This window comes from Knufia obscura (genome assembly GCF_036327395.1).
Source record: "Knufia obscura strain CCFEE 5817 isolate CBS 148926 chromosome Unknown scaffold_40, whole genome shotgun sequence".
NCBI lineage: Eukaryota > Fungi > Ascomycota > Eurotiomycetes > Chaetothyriales > Trichomeriaceae > Knufia > Knufia obscura.
The window spans coordinates 1-21,838 of NW_027042726.1; the positions used below are offsets into that span (position 1 = coordinate 1).

Below are 21,838 nucleotides of genomic sequence, written 5' to 3' on the forward strand. Positions count from 1 at the left end.
GGTTTCGGTGGCTAGGCTTTCGCCTCGGGTCGCCCTCTCCAATTGAACAATGTTGGAATTACATCAGGTCTGTATCTTTGGACGACGCCTCTGCCTTCTTTTCGGAGAACCAGATACGGCATTTTGATGAGTCCTTTTCGTCTTCTTCTTTCCGAGTTTTTTACTAACGCTAAGCAGATCTATGTCAACCTCTTGATATTCCTTTCGTCATTTGTAATCCTAGCACTACAATGGAGCCTATACGGCCCTCTCACTACGCCCGAAATCGATGAGATTTTCGAACGATTTGTTGTCAAGACCACGGAAACTTTTTTGGCGACGTTTCTACTTAGGGAGACAGTTGACAGAGGCATATGTCTTGCTGCTCATAGGGCTGTTAGTAGGGAGGGTGTGGGCCTGGATAGGACAAGGAAGAGTGACATGGGCTGAACAACAGCCATCTACATCCTCGAGGTTGCGGGTGTGCTTCTCCATCTCACTTTTGTTCTCCCTAATATTTGACATATTTATGTTCGTGTGTACAGCCGAAGCAGTCATGCGAAACGACGCACGACGAACGATGCCCATGTTTGCTTTTGAGTTCGGAAATTTGACGCTCTCATCGACTTTAACAGCTGCTCGCTATGGGCTGTCTCTTACAGAATTGTATGTTTCTCGGCGGAAACCGGGTGGGCGGCAAGGAATCAGAGAGAGAACGGTCTATATCCAGTGAGAAGGAGGAATATGAACACGACCAAGAACCTGTGGAAGATGTTCTCGAGGAGTGGAGTGGGAAAAGACAATCGACATTGTATGTGGACTTAGGAATTGGTAAGAACTACTTTAAATTTGCTGTTATCCCTGAACAGCTGTTCACCTATTGATCCCTCAACGAAGCTGTATTTACCCCCACCATTCAGATGACCGCACCGTCTCCGGGGATGAAGAGCTGATTTGTCCTTGAATTAGGTCTGACAAAATTGATCTTCTGCCTTGCTTACGTCTTCATCTGGGCAAGATCATATGCGTCTTCTGCTCACGTCGTTCGTGACTCCTTTATCAGCGCACGTCAAATCACGAAGCATGCCGGCGATTGGCTTTATCATATACGGACGACTCAGTTGATCAATCACCTCTTGTCTGACGCGACAGAAGAACAAATTGGTCTTGCGGATATATGCGTCATTTGTCGCTCGAAATTGAGGTCACGGCAGAAGACAGTTCCTTTGCAGGCGCAGACTGGAGCGCTCCACAGAGGGTCTGGTCTCATGAAGAACTCATCTGGAGACTATTCTCAGACTGAGCGGCCAAAGTGCCTACCTTGCGGCCATATCTTACACAAACGATGTCTTCAAATATGGTTTGAGGCACAAGCCACATGCCCGACGTGCCGCCGTCATGTGAAATATTAAAAAGGTATGTGCGGTCCACCAGCGACTCATCTTAGCTCGAAGCCGGTACAGGTATAGTGGTAATTGTTCTAGTGGGATAAACTAGTATGATTGATTGCGTTTCAGTCTCCGTCTTCACAGAGTACATCTGACATGTATGTCACAGATGGCTGGGCAAATGGCCTTCGTTCGACCACATTCGAGATTCTATTGCACGGATTTTATAGTTCAGCTTGAAACCGTCATGAAACACCCCGTTGGGCCGAACGTGGCGTCCGCGATCAGAGCAACTGTCGATGGCCCAACGGATTCAGAAGCTATGTACCAGGTCGCGTCGTGAGACAAGCTTATTGAGCCCTCTTCAATAGACGTAGAAGTTATTCCATTAATTAATCTTCCAGCAGATTCAGCTATCAGATCTATCGATCATCTACAAATTGCGCTATGCAAACATGAAACCAAGTTAAAAGCAGCACTTCTCACGCTGACTCTGGGATATCAAGCGTCATGTGGTTTGCCAGTATAGTGTTCTTGTTCGTAATCTGATGACTTCAAGAGTGACGTCTCTACCAACACTGCCTTGCATATGTTCATTCCTATGGTAAATACACTGATAGTTCCAGTCCCCCACTGTAGGGTAATGTAAGGCTCCTGAATCCGTTCTCTGGATTGCGTATATACTCCAGAAACTCCCTGTACAAGAGCTTTGCTATTCCCACATTGTCCGTAATGACAACAGCACCACACTTGAGCATTGGTTGGACAAGCTTGAGGGTAGGAAGTGCAAGAGGCGTCCAGACTGCACATTGTCAGCAGATGTCCGCAGGAGTCTATTGCAAGCTAGGAGGAACGTGTTGAGAAAGTAACGTACTGTCCAACAGCAGGAGGTCAATCCTCTCCGGCACGCCATTGTCAACCTTCAAACTTTCCAGCAAATCCCCCTCGCGCAGCTCGATCCATGGTTCAACTTCATCACCAGCCTCCTTGCAATGCAGTCTGGCCTTCACTGCTTTAGCATGCTCTTTTTCCGTCGCGGTCACCTTTCCGGTGAGCGAGGTAGTCCCAGCAGCTATCTTCCGTTGAAGGAGCACATTCTGGCCCACCGCCAACGCTAGATATATCGTCGATAGCCCGAAACTCGTCCCAGCCTCGATCACGTTGCATGCCCCAACACTCCTTGTAAGCAGATAGATAAACTGGCACTTATCTCGGTCTAAAGCGACAAACTTATCTCGCATATGCTCATCGGCGGCGGCGGACCATATCTCACCAAATACAAGGAAGCGAACCAGCCGAGTCAAGTAGAAGAATCTCTGGGACCAAGACTTCTCTTCCACGTCCGATAGAGCATGTAGCTTCTGCAAAAGTTGCTGTACTCTTAGACTGGCCACAACAGGTGTCGGTGAGTCACTCTTCCTCCTTGACAATGTCGAGTGGCATCCAGCTATACTAAGGTGAAATGCGCGAGCCCAAGAGTCGTTGTTTACTACTCGAAGAACGTCGGCTCTTTACTAGGATCGGGTCTGGAGTTGGCCCACAAGGAGTTGGGTGCTTTTGTTGGCCCTCAGAAGTGGCTGGCCTATTGGTCAGTGATGACACGGAAGATCAAATTCTCCTGTTTCGTTGACATTTAGGACAATTGCCTCCATCCATCCATATTCTCGCTGCGGGGCAACCTCAAGCGTCAAGAAATTCTTTTGTAACGATTGAATTCGTGATTCATGCCACTTCTGGCGTGTGTCGTTCGGACTGATCCCAACGACACCGTGCGGAATGCGGAAAATGGTGATGCGTGGTTTTTGCCTGTTTTAGTGTCCAGCCCTTTCTGGGCACTTTGTCGTGATCCAGTAATAGTAATGCCTCAGCTCTATCTCGCTAATGAAACTAACGGGGATGCTAGGTCGCCACTGCTATCACTTGGAGGTAATACTCGACAGAATTTTGATTGGGTTGTAGGTATGTAAAATGCGCACAAATGCCTCAGAGTGTCGTCAGCATTCACGAAGAGACCGTTAAGTTCTGAACGATTAGTTGATGCTTCCCACCAGTCATTTTGGTTGAGCGACAGGTTGTTGATAGATGTGGTAGCGCTCATGGATGATGCCTAGTTCTCTGGCTATGGACCCAAGGTCGTAATGAGGTACTGCTTTCATAGAATGCTAACCTCGCTTGATGCAACTAAATTGCATAGACTCGGAATGTGCAGCTGCGCTGAGGTCCTGTAGGCCAAAGCATGCCTCACTGTTTAGCTTCTACACAACATAGCGCTCAAGTGGAAGCGTAACCTTTCCAGGCTAAGCTACAAACAATACTGCTCAGGCAACTGTTCCAAGGCAAGCACCACAACCGAGAACGCTTTCGACAGAGCCAATACTTGTTGGCGTGCTCGGTTGCTTAAACGTCCATTTTTAGGATTTCGCGAATGGAATAACTGGATCTCGTAGGCATACATGTTAGAGTCAATCTTCGTCATATCGCATCCGACACTTTGTCGGGTTATCGGTAGGAAAAAGCTGTAATCCCCCGGATTTGACTCTCATTATCGATAATTATCGACAAGAGCAACAACGGGTTAGTATTGCTAAGTAGTGCTCAGGGGGACCAATACTGATGCCCTCCTCGCCTTCCTGGTTAGAAATTGACTGAAAAGTATGTCCAGTGTTGCGTATCAATAAAGACGATCTCAACTTCTGGATATCACTGTCGTCACATCGTTCATACTGTGAATCTCTCTAGAGCGGAACACGGAACCAAGCATTTACAAACAGGACGCCAATGACGAAAGTGTCTTCCCTCCAGCGTCTAGCGTCGCCACAAGCAGGATAACCGTACGTGCAGCGTCATTATTACATCAGCAAGCAGTGCTGCGGTTGTCGCATACATGAATGACTTATTACCAGCCTCGACGACCTTTCCGACCTCATCTCATCTCACTACAACTCATCACGACAATTATGAAAGCAAACTTACTTTTCAATTACAAACACTCTTCAATTACAGACAGGCGAAACCTCTCAATATGGCATGCGGCTGTGGACCTGGGGGCGAGAAATGTCCCTGCAATGGGCCAAAATCCTGCACCTGCTCCCAGAACTGTCAATGTAAGGATTGTGGGGTAAGTGAGAAAACCGAACGTTGCCCTTGCGAGAAAGTATAAATTCTGACTCATGAAAAGAAAAAATAAAGAGGATGATTCCTCGATGAAGTGATTGCTTCGAGAACATCTGCCGTACTGTGGCCTTGCAAAGAAGGGACGATCCGATCGCTGTTGCTGCAACGTTGCGGAGATGGAGAGGGGAAAAGAAGAGCGGTGTTATTCCACAGAGAATTTCGCCGGAACAACTATCTACACTCATTAGCACCATTACTTGTTACCATAAAAATGATACTGGTCGTAGGGACCCTGAAAATCAACAAAATTGTATGCGAAGGTGGATTTCTCAATGAATGGGAAATGCCTCTTGGCACCACAACTGCCGGCTGTGCCCGAGGCTGCGGGTCACTGCACATAGTGGCATGTACTGGCACCACCTCACCGCCGCTGTAGCATTACTAATATTTCCGATTACGTGATCTTGAAGCTGACCAAACGTCTTGTATAGACATTTTCTGGTGTCAGTGATTGTAGAAACACTACTCACCAACCCGCAGAGTGCTCCAGTACCTGTTATTGAGCTATCGCTTGAGCCATCCTTGAGCCATCACCGTCTACAACACCAGGACTGGGAAGAGGAAGCCGCATAAAGAAGCGTAACAAGGCGAGCAGAAGTAGGTTGCCCATTGGGCAAGGTTAGGGCTGCGATTTTTTCGAGCTTGTATGAGAACCTACACGGTCGAAGCCTCGCCCTCCTACGCATTAAAGAAACAAATTAATCTAGTAAGGAAAGTGGAACATTTAAGCGGAGGATTTCAACCCTGCCCACCGGGGAGTCTAAGCGCGCGACCCGTTGCGCCTTTTGTGCGTATTTCTTGGCGACTGGGACCACCCTTGTCACAAATTCCGTCTTTGTCGGGTAGCCATCAACGCCACTGTTCAGGGGAACTTGTGGACGGCTGGGCGATGCAGATAATCGTACGAAACTCACTAGTTGCATACAACCGGAAAAGGAAACACATCTCTCTGTCCACCTGGAGCAGATCTAGCCTCTCTGTGGACCAATCCTTGGATAGTCAAAAGCTTTCGCATATGCCAAGTCTTGCTTCTGAGTCTTTTTCGCGCCTTTTTCAGCCACCATGGACACCTTAAGATTACTGAATGGGAGCAATGACGCATTCACGTCAACCAGTTAACTTATGCAGACAAACCGACCTGTAGCATAGGCCTAAGCGGTAGCGCCCACGGAGCTCAGTATTGCTCCGGGTGAAGAGTCCCAGGACCAGGTGCGCTCGCTAGGCCCCATCCTTCCATTTGCACTAGAGAATCTGATAATACTTGGTACTGCGATAAAGTGTTCGTACGCATGACACTATTTCGCGATAGGTAGTGATCGCTCAACCAATTGAACAATGTACATGTAGCTGGACTGGAGTCAGCCTTGTGGTAGTGGATCTGTCTTAGGATAAGGCATATTATGCTATTGGCTTACAGATCACTACCTATCGCGAAATGTCATGCGTACGAACACTTTATCGCAGAACCAAGTACCAGTGACTGTATTGCTGAACTTCCGGAAGCGAGATCCATTGGCCATTGGGAACAAGAGTAGTTTCGCTAGTGGCATAAGGTCGTCTTTCAAGTGCTTAGCATTAAGATCTGTGCCCTACTTAGTAGCATATTCTACATGTCCTAGCTTGCGCTGCCAAGTGCACGAAACTAGGCCGACGGGACTCGCTACCGGTGTAACGACGCATCCGTAAAATTGATAGCCAACTACAATCGCTCATTTTACGGTCGCTTTGCTCTTCAAGGCAATTGGGAAATAAAACAATGACCATAGCTAGCTCAACATATCTCTTCCATTCTTAACATTGCTGGTGTGCTCCGGCGTCAGGATGGTGGGGTTTCTGATCCTTTTTGGTATCGGGGATCACGAAACCTTTGTCGGTTTCCCACTCCTCTCTTTCTCTGCGCATGTCCCTTCGGACCCAGCGTACGCTGATGAATGCCCAAATAGTAGCCCAGATAAATGGCACAGCCCAGCCTGTAATATGTTAGCTTTTGTGTGCGAGTATCGGAAACGTGGTACTCACAGATGCCGTAGGCCACTGTTGCAGGAACAGAGTGTATCACAGCAATGACTGTGAGCGGTATAGCAATGATTAGAGCCGGGATGGACCAGAAGAGTGACAGGTTATATATCATTTGTCGGAATCGTGGACTTGCGCCGTAACGAGCGGCAAGTGCTTCCCGGTACGGTCTTCCAGCACTGGCGTTGACTGCTACGACATCTTCAATGAAGTAGTACACACCAGGCTTGACCGTCTCCCCCTTGCCTGTAGAACTGAGGCGGAATGGCGCTTTCCAACCACGCATATGATAAAACGTGAGCAGTCCCATAATGCCACCTAGTGAGTATAACAAGGACGGCGCAGGCATGCAGAGAACCCTTAGCCAGACGATGTGCGGAGCGCTTCCGACGATGAACAGTGCCGTGGCCGCTGTTATAGAGACCACCGACGTCCATGTGACCACATCGAAGCACCAACGACTGTTTGTCCCTAGCGGCCGGTAAAAGCGTTCCTTCTTGATAAGCCTCAACGTGCGGATGGCAAACTCGAGATATGTGGGACCTCCCAAATTGTTGTGACGACGGCAAAGGTGATCCAGTTTGGGACGTGGCCGCCATAATAAAGTCCGTAGTAAAGGGCAATAGGCACGACACATGCATCAATCCACATTAGGACGATGAGTGCACCGAGCCTGAAACGCCGCACACCATGATGCCATGTGAACGGTAACTGTGGAAGCAACTTTGGATTCTCCTTGTAGTATTGTTGTAAGTTACTAGCTCTCCGATGAAACTCCTTTTTCGTGGCAGCGCGACTGTCATAATAGACTTCTGCTTCGGCGTGGCGCATTCGATCGCGCCCTTCAGGCCAGAATGAGGAACTATGTCGGTGGTGGTCGACATGAGGGCGGGCAGATCCAAGGGCAAGATGACCAACGCTACTGGGTGATGTGGCAGAGTCAGGAGAGACAGCGCCTCGATCAGGACTTGAGGATGTCGGTGCATGCAGTCTGGGCTGACTTGGGTCGTCGAACGACAGGCTGCCGCGAATGAGTTCAGGCATGATGATTATGGGGAAAGAAAGGTTAATGGACAAAGAAAATGTATTTCAGCAGATGCTATGAACTTCAGTTTCCGACGTCAGCAGGTTTAGCGACTAGCTACAGGATTGACTGACCAATTTCAAGGCTGTTGATCAGTCCTCAAAGCTGGCTGATGTCTATGCCGGTAAAAGTATTTTCGTACGGGACATGTTGTGGCAAATTGTAGCAGGTAATTCATTTGACTTTGACAGGAGATTGTTGGAGTAGCCTGTAACGATCTCTCCATTGCTTCCAGTCTGCCACCATGAGAGGGATCGATAGTGGCTGAAAAACGCAGAAAAACCTCAGTCGAGGTCTATGATCAATAGGCCTTGGCGTATATGGAGCCGAGCGCTTAGACCAAGCTTTCCTAGATGGGCGGCCAATGTGAGAGTTGAGACAGATTATGTTCTAGCCACACACTGTGACGTATTTGCTCTTACTGCCATCAATCTTCATTCGATTAATTTCTCGTGTAGGTACTGTACATCATTCACATGTTCAGACGTGCTTCTCGGAGGTCGCACTGATAGTCTGTATTGACATCTGTAACCTTCGTGTGAAACTCCCGGTCGCAAGGATGAGCACTTGAGGTTTGTGGTTGGCTACATTGCCAAGAATACGCAAAAGGCCGCAGTAGATCACCACTGCCTCAGTGGGTCTTGTCCGCCCAATCAACTCGGTTGCTGGCCATGTCTGGAGCACTCATTGAGATCAAGCCTACCAGTAGGTGGCACAATGTTCTAGTAAGAAATATGATATGCACCTGGGGAACAAGTATAGTTGAAAGCAGATATCTCTTTCTCATTGCGGTCAACCAGTATTTTTATGTACCCCTAGACCTTTGAACACTATGCAGTTGTTTCTATATGTCGTCGTGTTCCTCCTGTCCTTTCGACCGCAGGGGACTCGTGCCGCCCTTCGTTCATACAGTCTCACGCTACATGCTGGCACTAGAGCTCCAGGTTGGTGTTCGAGTCGAGTATATTTTGTATGCCTCTTCCTAACAGTGTCATAGATGGGGTGTCCCGTGAAGTCTATCTCATCAACGATCAACAGCCTGGTCCATTGATTGAGGCTGAGGAGGGAGACGACTTAGAGATCTTCGTGCAAAATAATCTGCCGGTCGAACAAACAATCCATTGGCATGGTCGGTCCCTTTCTCAAGGCGAATTCCTTTGCACATGATATTTGCATCGCAGAAGAGAGTGACTAAGACATGAGTTGTAGGCCTTCTTCAACATGGTACACCAGACATGGACGGTGTTCCCGGTGTCACTCAGGTCAGTTGATTTAGCGCAGCCCGTTAGCTTCTACAGTGCTAATATTGATGCAGTTTCCGATTCCGCCCCAAGGGAACTTCACTTATCGGTTCTCGACAGGGTCAGAATACGGCTTCTACTGGTATCACTCTCATTTTCGAGCGTATTACAACGATGCCGTACGCGGGCCACTTCTCATACATCCCTCACCGTCGCGTCGCCGTCCATTCGAGAGCCTTGCTCGAGATAGCACAGAATTAGACGCGATGCGACAAGCCGAACGAGCTGCTACGCCGCTTCTGTTGACTGACTGGTATCATCGACTCTCGGATGATATCTATGATGAATACTTTACCACCGGCGCATTCCCTCAGTGTGTTGACAGCCTTCTGGCCAATGGGTATGGCAGAATACAATGTTTGCCTGAAAGTATTCTTCACGCCGGTCCGGGATTGGGATTAGAGTCCATCATCGCGAACGATCCGCATGATCCTTTGAGCATGCCTGGCATGTCGATGGACACAACTGTCATCGTCATTGCCATGTCGATCGTCCTCTATGTCGATAGACCTCAATGTCGATGGACTCCATGTCAATGGATATGTCCATGAGCATGCACAAACGGTCTGATCATGCAACAATGATGGCAGCAGACTCTACAACCTCTGGTATGAACATGCCGTCCGCAACCAGCACGTCCACGTCACCGATGGCTTCCATGTCAGGCATGGCAGACATGTCCAATCTTGGTCCCAAAGGTTGCAGTATGCAAATGATGTTCAAACCAGGGTTTAACGCAAGTTCTCTCCCACCAGAGACATGCAGCAACACCACGTCAGAGCTGTTCATGTTCAACGCCGATGCTTCTCAGGGCTGGGTAGCTTTTCATCTGGTTAACGCAGCTGCCGTGAGCAGGCTGAGCGTCTCACTCGACGGTCACTCCATGCTCGTCTACGCTGCAGACGGGCTCTATGTGGAGCCGCAAGAGGTCAAGGTCAGTTTCTATGGGCGTTTCCCGAATGTTCTTATTAAGTATAGTAGGTTTTACACATCTCGATCGGTCAACGGTATTCAGTGATGGTGAGACTCGATCAGACGCCGGGAAACTACTACCTGCGTTTTGCTTCATATCCATACGGCGATATGCAGCAAGTTATCGAAGATCAAGCAATCCTGTCATACCAGGTCAGGCGTGAAGCTCTAGCTCTTGATAGCAATCTTGCTAACTCATTTCAGACTAACGGTACCAGTATGACCAATATGGACATAATGGATGATTCTACCTTGACCTGGATGCTCGTGAACGGGTCAGCCAAACTTACCGCTCCCGAGTTGGACGACCAGATGCTTGCACCCTTTGACGGGAATGCGCCCCCAAGCGGGCCATCAGATACAACAGAACTGTTCGCCATTAATCAGACCGATATTGTAACCTGGGTGGTTAATGGCCAACCATTTTCGGAACCACAAAGTCCTATAATATACGGGAATGTCTCCGATGGCTGGAATGCTGCCACAACTCTCCACATGCCTGGCAACTCGACAATTGATCTTATCATGTATGTCGCGAACGACTCGATGGATACGGTAAGTTGTGTTCTGTTCTCAAGAAAGCCAAGACGAGTCGCAGCTGACCCAAGCTTGGACAGATGGGGCATCCCATGCACCTTCATGGTCACAAATTCTGGTTTCTGGGGTCGGGTGAAGGCGTGTTTCCATATCAGTCTGTGACGGACGCACCTTCATCCATGATAAACTTACGCAATCCTCCTTATCGAGATACCATAGATTTGCCGCCGTCAGGGTGGGCCGTTATCAGGTATGACACAAAGACTGCGTGAAATTAGAGGTAACTGATAGCTAATGCGTCCTAGATATGTTACCGACAACCCAGGAACGTGGTTGTTCCATTGCCATGTGCAGTGGCATCAAGTGGTATGTTATATCCATGGACGTCTGGATTACAGAAGCTGACTGGTATCCTTGTATAGAGCGGAATGGGAGTGGTACTCGTCGAAGATGAGGAGCGAATGCGAAGTATGGTGGGGTCGATCGAGGACGCCGCCAACAATCCAAACACAGCTGCGTTGGCAACATCTTTGGCCAGATCTACAGTGATTCCCACTTCCTCATATTCAGCTGCCTTGTGCGCAGCAGTATTGAGCCTTCTATTTCATTAACACTGGCGAGGACAAGACAAGCCGTCACGATGCGTTCGTCAAATAGAGCTGGATTACTTTGTCGATGTATACAGGCATTGTGCAAATATTGTTGTTTTACTCTTGCAGCGGCCATTTATTGCTAGGTGCTTGGAATGCGACGCTTGAAACCGGTCTGGCGGAAGGAGGACGACATCTGTGTAAATCCTCCGAGTTGGCTTCCAAAAGATGGGCGGCAAGATCAATCTGGTGCCAGAGTCACTGCTCCCGTGCTACATGAACTCACATTTCTTCACTTTAATTAGATGCAAATGCAATAGTAAAAAGGCCAGCGCAGCTACCATTGCAAAAGTGTTTGCATCACAAACGCAACCAATTACGAGACCAATTTGGCTATAATAAAGACTACTTAAAGCTCTTACATCCCCGTTAGCCCATTATGCGTTACGGCTGCTTCGGGAATGACAAGAAATCAATAAGCTCCAGGTAGACGATAGTGTGTATGGCCATCCATTCGACGGCGTAAAGTCCCTGGCCGGATGATGTGCACATGAAGTGCACTCGCCGCGTAATACGCACAAATAACGCAGCCATTAGCTCCTATTACTGGCCCTGGCCAAAGTAAGCGTTGGCCACCGTCGTTTTCAAGGAGCAAGTCCTCCCCAAATGGCAGCAATGGCCACGTCCAGCTCGAACCACTCCCCAGCGTTTATGGCTTGGCATTAAAATGATACACGGCCATAGAATTAGTTGCGCTCTTGTATCTGGGAGTCGTTGTAGTTTGTCAAGCCCTCAACCCAGTCATAGGAAAACTTCTTAAGTCTGACGATTTGTCCGCCGTCAGCGCCTCCGAACACGTCTTTTGCAGGTGTTCTTCAATCACGCCCGTCCCCTCTTGAAGCGTCAGACATGCCTCAACCAAGGTGGCTTATTGGTCTGCAGGCATCCATATTACGGAAGTCGATGGAGTTCGGCATGTTCATCAACGCGCTGCATTCCCCTCGCCCACCGGCACCTTCATTCTGTCGACGTATCCCTGTTACAATATCCCGCCGAAAAGGGTTCATCGACCTGCTCTTCTACACACCCAAGGACTACTCGATGCCGCATGGTGTTGATACAGGAAGGAGATACCCAGTTATGGTGAACTTTCACAGCGGAGGTTTTACCCTCGGCAGAGCCAGCGATGACGCCCCATGGGCATCTATCGTGGTCGAGGTCGTCCATGCCGTTGTCGTCTGTGTGGAATATCGCCTAGCACCACAATTTCCTTTCCCTACAGCCGTGGAAGACGGCGCAGATGCTCTTATGTACATCATGCAAAGAGCCGAAGAGCTTAAGCTTGACGCAGAGAGGATTTGTGTAAGCGGCTTCTCTTCAGGTGGCAACATGGCGTTCACCGTTCCACTTTTGTTACAGAGTGAAAATCGGCGGATGCGAACCGACCGGGAGTCGAGTGGGGAGAGTGTCGCTAGCACAGCGCCAAGAACTGTGCAACAGGTGGCCCTGATCGTCAGCTGGTATCCAACAACTGACTACGCCACTTATACAAGAGAAGAACGCAGAAAATGCAATACTCAACCTGGTAAAGAGCCTCCTAAATTCTTCACAACTCTCTTCGACGCCGCCTATATTCATCCAATCTATGAAGTCTCATTGTCCAACCCATACCTTTCTCCCAGTCTTGCCCCAGATGACATGCTCAGGAAACTTCCTGATGATGTCCTTATATACACGTGTGAGTGGGACGGATTGCGTGCTGAAGCTGAGAGGTTCAAAGCGTACCTAGCAAACGAGTTGCAGAAGCGGGTAAGGTACAGGATGGTTCCAGAAGTGACTCATGCCTGGGATAAGAAACCGCATCTTAAGGGCAATGGATTTGAAGAGAGCGTGTATAGGGAGGCTTGCTTCGAGATAAAAAGAATTTTTGACGATGGATTGGCGCGGAAGTCTTGACTACTATTCCCTGCGCTACCAAATGTCGAATATCGGAAGGAATTCGACATTTTGGTAGCGGAGGGGATAGGCCTTCGAAAAATTGAAACCATTGCTTAGCTTATTCTAAAAATGGAATAGATGTTATGTCATGCAGCTGAAAACGTTAGGCTTCGATGTAAGTCATATGGCTTGTCTTACGATGCTGATATTGAACCACTCTATAAGCAACAAGACTCTCTCCCTCTCGCTCGTAGGACATATCAATAGAACAAGTACAGCAATTGGGATGAACATCCGTGGATGATTGCGACCCCGGGACAGGGTGAGCATTGGATACAAGAATACTACCTTAAATTGCATTTAATGAACGGGAGAGATATCCCCTCTGCTACCAGAACGTCGAATTCCTGCCTAAGGCATCATTGGCATATGCACTCCAGAGGAAAGTGATTCTGTAAGGAAACTCAGGCGCAAATGGTGCCTTAGGCAGATATTCGACATTTTGGTAGTGGAGGGGCTGCGCCCCGGACAACCAAAGTGGCCGGATTTTTCGCTGCACACCACCAAAATGCCGGACAGATGGGTTGTCCGGGTGGAGAGGGGATACCGTGTCTAGAGATCCAATCCGCAAGCTTCAATTTGGATAAGGTGAACGCTTGCGAGGCTGAGCGGCAAGGCCCAATCATCGTCTCTATCAAGCACAGGCCTCTTTGATTCCTTTGTTGATCAACAACCAATTGATTGGGAACCCGGTCCAGTGTCCGAAGAACATGCCGATCTGAGACACAATATATTAGCACCGCTCTCATCAGGAAGGATCAGATCGGACTGATCGCCTACCTGCATCATGAACCAATACGTCATGGTATTCATGCCTAGCTTCTGGTCGAAGATCCAAAGGTCAAAGATGGCCATCCAGCCAAAGAGGCCAATCTCGAAGAAGGTCAGTGACAAGAAATCAGCCTTCGCGGAACGAAGAATGGTTTTCCACCCGTAGTCCCCCGCCATGGGAGCGATGGAAAAGTACTGGAAGACGATGCCGAAGGCGAGAGCGAGGACGAAATCTAAAAGAAAGCGAGCACATCAGCAGATATAGCTGAAGGTTGGTAGATCAGAGCCCACACCTACCCACGATGAAGGCGGCGTAGAGCATACTTCCACCGATCGTTGCACCTGACCTGTAGATTAGCCATTCCCCAATGATGTCGCCGAGGACACAGCCAGCGCCGCAATGACAGGTTGCGATGGTGATGGTAGCGAACGTGGGTTGGTTGGCGCTCATGCCGTGGGGGTGCTGATGGACGCCTCCGCCATGCCCCATACTATGACCGTGATGACCAGAACGAGGATCTGTGACTGTCTCACTGCCACCACAGCGCGGTTCGCCACCTGTGTTCCCTTCGCTGTGATCCATCCGATGGTTCGAGTGTAGGAGCGGATCCTCTTCGCTCTCCTCTGCTCCATCCTCAATTTTCTTGCTCGGCAACTCCGGCCTCCCGTACTTGATGTACGTCCATACAGTAATCGGCCACAGGTACAGCGCGTTGATGATGTAGACCGGAATCCTACAGCCCAAGAGAACGTTGTGTTACTCAGTGTACAGCCATCGATGGAGAAAAGATTACGGAGTAGGTTGGAGGGGACGACTTACATGACGGCCATCATGGACCTCCATCCCCGACGGTAGACGATGTCAAAGGTGAGCCATAGTGAGGCGAGTACGGCAACGCCAATCGAGACCCAGGAGATGACGGTGAGTCCGAGTGGAGGCGTGTAGGTTGAGAGATCCATGTTCCAGTTCTCCATCTTACCAGCACAACTTGCCTCGTGGATTGACAAGCGAAGGAGGCTGAACTATATAACTGCGAAACAAATCAGCAGCAGCAACAGTGGCGTTTGCGGTTACCCGACTCAGTACTTGATGTGACGATGACGACACAAATGAACCTCGAAAGGCTGTGGAATAATGATGCCGGTGTCGCGCATGGAAAGACGTCTATGTTTTTATAGCGCAAAGTTCACGGATTATGACATAATTTAGATCGCCTAGTGGTGAGTTATCCCCTTCAAGAGGGACCAATAATACTATGGGTAGTGAGGCGCATGATGCAGCATAGTAACCCCATCCACCTAGTAACGCACCAACCGCGATTTACACCACCATCTTCAATGAACGTTATATTCTTAGGGAAGCGAAGCCATGGCCGAAAATTGTGCTTTCTAGCGATACGCAGCCTCAATTCCGAGGGCTGAAAGCCGTATGCTCGCCAAACCTGCCAAATTACATGACGTCCGCTCTGGATAAATATCAAAGCGGTGTCGATTAAAACGAAGCCGTCGTAGCTTAGAAAAGTTAGCCGAGATTCCTTACCGAAAAGAGGGTAGCTATTTCCATGACGTTCGCGTTCAACCGACAGCGCTTTTGAAATGTATTCCAGTGCAAACGGTGCAAACAGCCCTCCTTGGCGCTGGTGGCCAACTGCGCAAATTGTGCGTTTTTCGGGATGCACCTTCCTATCAATCATTCTCTGTGCCATGTTTCGATTGCAATGAACCAATTCGCTATGCGCTTCTACGCACAATACACTCGAGGAAGCTAGCATCTATGACTCATACTCGCCAGCATGTTCTTCCGTTTTCTATGTCTTTGGCTTCTCCTTGCCAGTCTATTAAAGAGCTTCAGTGTTTGCAGCTTGTCCCAATCTTCGTAACGTCCTGTCCTTACCGTATCTATCTCTGAACAGTAATCATTTAGGCAAAGATATCTTCGCCACATAGCACACCACGGCAAACTGGTGGCGCTGCGATGGCATCCGCTGTCTCCTCGGCTAATGGTCTGCTGACCTCGACTTTGCTTGTTGCTAATATCCATTGTCCATCTTGCGCCTCTTATGCCGAGGACATTCTGCGACCTTTTCAAGGAATTCGAAACGTTGATGTATCCATCATTGACCATGCCATACGCATACAACACGAGGTGGATATTTCCAGGCGGTTTACAGACGAGTTGGTGAAAGCAGCATTTGAGGTTCAGCATATCTCTACATGTGACGCCTCAGGGCGTCAACTGCACACACGCGATGTTCCTCACGAGCCTACGAAGCCTACATCGTACCATCTATGGCCTGTCTTCATGTCTCGAGCGCAGAGAAAGCACATCGAGAATTGCAACGCATGCCAGAGCGAGCGCCAAAAATACAGCATCAAACACCGAACATGGTCCGCCCTCACGCAAGCAAGGCGACGTGGTCAGGCTTCTGTGGATGTTTCGGCCCTCGAGCGTGGAGAAAGCCAACTGCATACTCCCGTAGGCAACCGGTCTTCACTTGCTCTTACGAATGGTACAAGCTCCCTTGAGAAGGATGAGGCAAAAGTCTATATAGCGACTATCTCCATTGAAGGCATGACATGTGCTTCGTGTAGTGGCACTATCACCGCTGAACTTGAGCAGATGGACATTGTCCAGCACGTCAGCGTTAATCTTCTCAGCAACAGTGCAACTGTCACATTCAGTGGTCCCAGCTCCAATGCAGATAACATTGTCGAAGCTATTGAAGATGTGGGCTACGAGGCTACCATCGACGATGTCCAGGCTGCTGTTTCACCCAATGACTCGAACCACTTTTACAAGGCGTCTCTTAGTATTGAGGGCATGACATGTGGGTCCTGTGTTGGAACGATTACCAGGGGCCTTCAAGACCTCCCCGATGTCCAAGAGGTCAATGTTGACTTGGTGGGAGACGGTGCCACCGTCGGGTTCAAAAATTGGTCAACTGTTGATTCGATTCTTACTAAGATTGGGGACTTAGGCTACGGTGCCACTGTCGTCGACTTTGAGGAGCTCTACGCCAAAGAACAAGGGCGCGCCTCTCACGAACGCAGCGTACAGTTCCAAATATCTGGAATGTACTGCCCTAATTGCCCCATCAACATTGCAAGTGCTATACACGGGGCTTTTGGTGATGATGTACTCATCTCGGAGCATCCAAGCCTTAAAAACCCTCGAATCACTCTTGCCTATAGGCCCAACCCTCCGACATTGACAATACGTCGCCTACTGTCCGTGATAAATGCCGTTGATGCTGCATGGTCAGCCACAGTCTATCACCCTCCGAGCGTCGAAGAGCGGTCACGCACGTTGCAGCGCAAAGAGCGAGATCGCATCCTTCGCCACCTTTTCCTGACCTTTCTTGTCGCAATCCCAAGCTTTATCATTGGTGTCGTGTACATGAGCCTTGTGTCCGAGGAAAATGGGACAAGACGATGGTTTGAAGAACCAATTTGGAGTGGCACTACTATGCGAATGGAGTGGTCACTTTTTATCATGACGACTCCAGCCATGTTCTACGGTGCCAGCATCTTCCATGCTCGGGCTCTAAAAGAGATCTGGTCTTTATGGAGACCAAAGAGCAAGGTTTCTTTTCTACGAAGACTCTATCGATTCGGCAGCATGAACCTGCTTATCAGCGCAGGAACAAGTGTGGCTTATTTCGCATCCTTAGCGGTCTTGATCATGGAAGCGACGGCCTCTCAGCCTATAGATACCCATCACGACATGGATAATCGGCGCAAGTCGATGACTTATTTTGACACTGTCACCTTTTTGACCTTCTTCATATTGATAGGCCGTTTTCTAGAGGCCTACAGCAAAGCTAAAACTGGAGATGCAGTCGCTATGCTTAGTGGCCTTCGTCCTACCGAGGCGCTGCTACTAGACGACAGTTTTGACGAGAATGGACCAGAATACAAACCTGCAACGAGGAAGGTCCCAGTGAGCGTTCTTGAGGTTGGAGATAATGTCGTTATCCTTCATGGTGCATCTCCACCCACTGATGGCATACTCGAGCAAGATGGAACGTTTGTGTTCGACGAAAGTTCTCTTACAGGAGAGTCGAAGCCTGTCAAAAAGATTCGTGGCGATACTATTTTCACCGGCTCTGTGAATGTTTCAGACCCAGTCAGGATTACAGTTACCGAGCTTGGCGGCAAGTCTATGCTGGATCAAATTGTCGCTGTGGTGCGTGAAGGCCAAGCCAAGCGAGCGCCCATTGAACGCGTAGCCGACCTGCTGACTGGCTATTTTGTCCCCGCTCATCACAATGCTAGCTATTGTGACGTGGATCGTCTGGCTTGCTCTGGGAACATCAGGTAGACTGCCGGCGGATTGGCTTGATGCTGATCAAGGAGGGTGGGCCTTCTGGTCTGTGGAGTTTGCGATTGCAGTCTTTGTCGTTGCTTGCCCCTGCGGCATCGGACTGGCTGCTCCAACAGCCCTCTTCGTCGGCGGCGGACTAGCTGCAAACTCCGGCATCTTGGTTCAAGGCGGCGGCGAAGCATTTCAGGAGGCATCTCAGTTGGACGCCATAGTGTTCGACAAAACTGGCACACTGACAGAAGGACAGATGATGGTTACAGATGTTCAATTCCTCGACGAAAAGAAAGCAGTCTTGCTGCAGCACCTTGTGTTTGCACTTACCAAAGCTATGGAAGAGTCCAGCACGCACCCTATTGCGAGAGCAGTTGCTGATTACTGCTCTCAACATGGAGCCGACCGTCCTGAAGTTGTGATCAAGAGCGCCGAAATCAAGGAAATGCCCGGACAAGGGATGACTGGGAGGTTCGTTTTGCAGGACCCTTCATCGCCTACAGACACAGCATACGAAGCTGCCATCGGCAACGGACGATTATTGTCTACTCTCTCGCCCTCCGTTACGGAGCATAGCCAAGTGTCGGCAACCAACCTTTACCTGAGTCAAATATTAGCTCGACTCCAGTCGACTGGCTTCTCGACTGCTATCTTCTACTGGCGCAAATTACCTCTGGATGCGTTCAATGATACCTCTCGCGCTGATAGCATCTCCATTTATTCCTATAACAGTATTTGGCATCTCTGATCCAATCCGACAAGAAGCACGATTAGTTCTCCACGCTCTCCGAGACAGTGGAGTCGACGTCCACATGTGTACTGGAGACAACCAAACGACAGCTCAAGCCATAGCATCACAACTCAGCATCCCCGTCTCCAATGTCCGTGCCGGCATCATGCCTCAGGGCAAAGCATCCTATATCCGAGAACTCCAGTCCCTCGGCCAATCCTCCCGTCGTCGCATCATTGCCTTTGTCGGTGACGGGACAAACGACACACCCGCCCTTTCCGCCGCGGACGTGTCGATCGCACTTTCTTCCGGGTCCGATGTTGCGGTGACAACGGCATCTTTCATTCTCCTCAACAGCAGTTTGCAGACGATCCCTGAGCTCGTTAAACTTGCTAAGCGGGTGTTCCTACGAGTGAAGCTGAATTTCGCTTGGGCGGCGGTCTACAATATCTGTTTGATTCCTGTTGCAGCGGGAGTGTTCTTTCCCATCAGCCAATGGAGGTTAAGTCCGGTCTGGGCGAGTGCAGCCATGGCTGGGAGTAGCGTTAGTGTAGTATTGAGTAGTTTGGCACTCAAGTTGCCGGAATTGGAGTGGATGAAAGTAAAGGGGTTGTTTGCCAGAAATGAACATGTTGGATGACGCCGAGGAATGACTGAGATTCGGCACTACAAGTTGTGTAAGGCTCTGGTTGCTCCCCAGAAATCTCTATAGTATATAACCTTCGCCTAGCAATACTAATTCGTTATTGCTCTTATTGGTAATGAGAATCAGTTGCTGAAAGATACAGCCTTTTCCTACCGATAACAGGACAAAGTGTTGAATACGGTATAACGAGGATCGACTCGAGTAAGTGAGCCACGAGAGCTAGTCATTCTATTCGCGCAATCCCAGAAATGGACGTTTCGAGCACGGCCTAGGTATTGGCTTCGTTAACGGTGTTCCCCGTTGTGGTGCTTGCCTAGGGTCAAAGCCGTACCGGTAAGAGCTTTGTTCAGCGATTTAGATTTGGAAGGCTTGCATCTAGGCGGGGAATTACGCTTTTCTAGAAGAGGCTAGTTGCATGAGTGGTTTGTGCGTGTTTTGTTGGAATACGGCGATCTTGATCAAGTCTAACTCTGATAACGAGCAAATCAGAAGCTGCGAACAATCCGAGCCGCTGCGTGATCATGAACTCTTCCTACATGCGATATGCGTACCAGAGTGTAAGCCGAACTAAGAGGTTGCGTTCTTCTGCAAAACGCGCTGGCTGGTCTTGCACTTATCTCGAAGGAAATGAGACAGAGGCTTGCGGATTGTCCGACCAATCACCTATTTGACATTTCCTTCACCTTCGAGCCGACGGTCACGGTATGTCCGGCATCCATACCCGCCTGTACAGTTGCCTGAGCAGCATTGCTTGCAGCCAGAGTCACCCATCTTATATACAGTGTTTTGAGGTAGTAAGCAATAATTTATAGCCTGGAAGGAATCCGTCTGTTGAACACCGTGTTGTGCAGAGCTAAACAGTGAGACATGGCTTTAGCCTGGAATTCTAATTGCATCTTGTGAGGTCAGCATTCTATGGAAGCAGTTGTCCCATTGCAAAGTCCATGTGCAAAGGAGCGGGGAAGGGCACACGGAAATTCCCTTGGTCCCACTAATGACACGACTTGTTGTATTTGCGCAAGCGGATGTAGTTGTACGGAAGCGGTGTCAGAAAGCCTGCGACAATGGCAGCGCCAGCAGCAAGCCAGAATGGTGCACTTCCAAGCTCCACAGTACCACCCGTCAGCAGGTAATCAACCACATTTTCGGCGACCTCCATCGCTAACATCGAGATCAGACTCATACCAGTAGCCGTCTTTGCTGCGACTTTCCACGGCAGTTGATCTCGGCCTCGGTGAAGGAGGATTGTTTCTAGAGCCATAGACGAACTGATTCCTGCCGACACTAAAGAACAAGAAACTTGTCAGCACGATCTTAATTCAGTCAAGCAAGGACCCGGTGGTAATTCGGCAATGGGCAAGCTTACTTGAGAGGAGCATGATCAGTCCAATTCCCAACTGCGGATAGCTTGACTGAAGAAACCACATCGTTGTAAAATCGCCGAAAGTGCAACCGATGAGACAGCGCAATGTGTTGATGACAGCTCTCTTCCATGTCATGCGAGCTGTGCAGAACTTCACCGAGGTCAAGCGCGACGGCTCGATGGTTGTGCAAGTATGGGATCGTTGTAAAATAAAGGGGCCGTGGCAACTTCCGGGGTACGTCTCCTGCCGCCGAAAATTACCAAGCTGCTGCGGAGAGCAAGTTTTGAGAAAACTCGAACAAGCTCGCCTGTATGGGACGCGTGCCATACGCATGCGGCTGACCGGGATTGTAGATGTCAGCATGTCGTCACCTCCGCCTCATTCGAATGGTTGACAGAATATGGGACAGAAAGTCAATGACAGCTGCCTGCGTAAGTACTTCCGCCTTTTCCCAAACTCGCCAGTTCCAATACACGAGGAACGAGCAACAGGCCCAAGGAGATTGCGCAACGGAGCAGATTGTGTCTGCTGAAACCTCTACGCTAAAAGGCGTTTGCAAGCGCGATGACTGTCACGGCCAAGAATACAGGCTTCAGCCTGTGTAATGTCGTAGCAAAAGCTGAGTCGACAGAGACAAACTCAAGTACTATTTTGAGGTCAGCATGTGTCTGCACATTCCACCCCCGGCAGTATTGCTTACAGGCAACCAGCAGCATGAGCCGTGTAGTAAAGCTGGTAAGACTGGCAAGAAGAGCCACGACTGGGTTGGCTTTGACGATGAGGTTGGTCGTTCGCTGTAGCAATCAGGCATTTTTCAGTAATCACAAGCATGGGAACTTTTCAGGATTGCGGATGTGCTGAACTGCGCTACCTTATTTATGCACTAGATCTTCGCCTGTGACGTTTCACTAGCGCGAAAATCACGCTCAGGGTGCCAATGCAGTACCCTCCTTTAGTTGTGAGTGATTTGTGC

The 21,838-nt window shown here is 49.3% G+C and overlaps 7 protein-coding genes across 7 annotated transcripts; 4 read left to right on the plus strand and 3 right to left on the minus strand.

The window, feature by feature from the left end:
• Positions 1-1,966: 1,966 nt before the first annotated feature.
• PMZ80_011283 (uncharacterized protein) lies at positions 1,967-2,608 on the minus strand (the record flags this gene model as incomplete). The annotated part of the gene is made up of 2 exons (XM_064879662.1): positions 1,967-2,169; positions 2,242-2,608. The coding sequence occupies 2 exons, from the start codon at positions 2,606-2,608 to the stop codon at positions 1,967-1,969; spliced, it is 570 nt and encodes a 189-aa protein (XP_064724563.1).
• A 3,724-nt stretch (positions 2,609-6,332) lies between these two features.
• On the minus strand, positions 6,333-6,843 carry PMZ80_011284 (uncharacterized protein; the record flags this gene model as incomplete). The annotated part of the gene is made up of 2 exons (XM_064879663.1): positions 6,333-6,511; positions 6,561-6,843. The coding sequence occupies 2 exons, from the start codon at positions 6,841-6,843 to the stop codon at positions 6,333-6,335; spliced, it is 462 nt and encodes a 153-aa protein (XP_064724564.1).
• A 2,033-nt stretch (positions 6,844-8,876) lies between these two features.
• PMZ80_011285 (uncharacterized protein) lies at positions 8,877-9,493 on the plus strand (the record flags this gene model as incomplete). Its single annotated transcript, XM_064879664.1, has 2 exons — positions 8,877-8,903; positions 8,957-9,493. The coding sequence occupies 2 exons, from the start codon at positions 8,877-8,879 to the stop codon at positions 9,491-9,493; spliced, it is 564 nt and encodes a 187-aa protein (XP_064724565.1).
• A 32-nt stretch (positions 9,494-9,525) lies between these two features.
• On the plus strand, positions 9,526-10,723 carry PMZ80_011286 (uncharacterized protein; the record flags this gene model as incomplete). Its single annotated transcript, XM_064879665.1, has 4 exons — positions 9,526-9,876; positions 9,924-10,067; positions 10,119-10,469; positions 10,532-10,723. 4 exons carry the CDS (start codon positions 9,526-9,528, stop codon positions 10,721-10,723), a joined length of 1,038 nt encoding a protein of 345 aa, XP_064724566.1.
• A 1,227-nt stretch (positions 10,724-11,950) lies between these two features.
• On the plus strand, positions 11,951-12,997 carry PMZ80_011287 (uncharacterized protein; the record flags this gene model as incomplete). The annotated part of the gene is made up of 1 exon (XM_064879666.1): positions 11,951-12,997. The coding sequence occupies one exon, from the start codon at positions 11,951-11,953 to the stop codon at positions 12,995-12,997; it is 1,047 nt and encodes a 348-aa protein (XP_064724567.1).
• A 676-nt stretch (positions 12,998-13,673) lies between these two features.
• PMZ80_011288 (uncharacterized protein) lies at positions 13,674-14,770 on the minus strand (the record flags this gene model as incomplete). The annotated part of the gene is made up of 4 exons (XM_064879667.1): positions 13,674-13,757; positions 13,820-14,043; positions 14,108-14,544; positions 14,631-14,770. 4 exons carry the CDS (start codon positions 14,768-14,770, stop codon positions 13,674-13,676), a joined length of 885 nt encoding a protein of 294 aa, XP_064724568.1.
• A 1,015-nt stretch (positions 14,771-15,785) lies between these two features.
• PMZ80_011289 (uncharacterized protein) lies at positions 15,786-19,495 on the plus strand (the record flags this gene model as incomplete). The annotated part of the gene is made up of 3 exons (XM_064879668.1): positions 15,786-18,000; positions 18,086-18,707; positions 18,754-19,495. 3 exons carry the CDS (start codon positions 15,786-15,788, stop codon positions 19,493-19,495), a joined length of 3,579 nt encoding a protein of 1,192 aa, XP_064724569.1.
• Between the last annotated feature and the right edge of the window lie 2,343 nt (positions 19,496-21,838).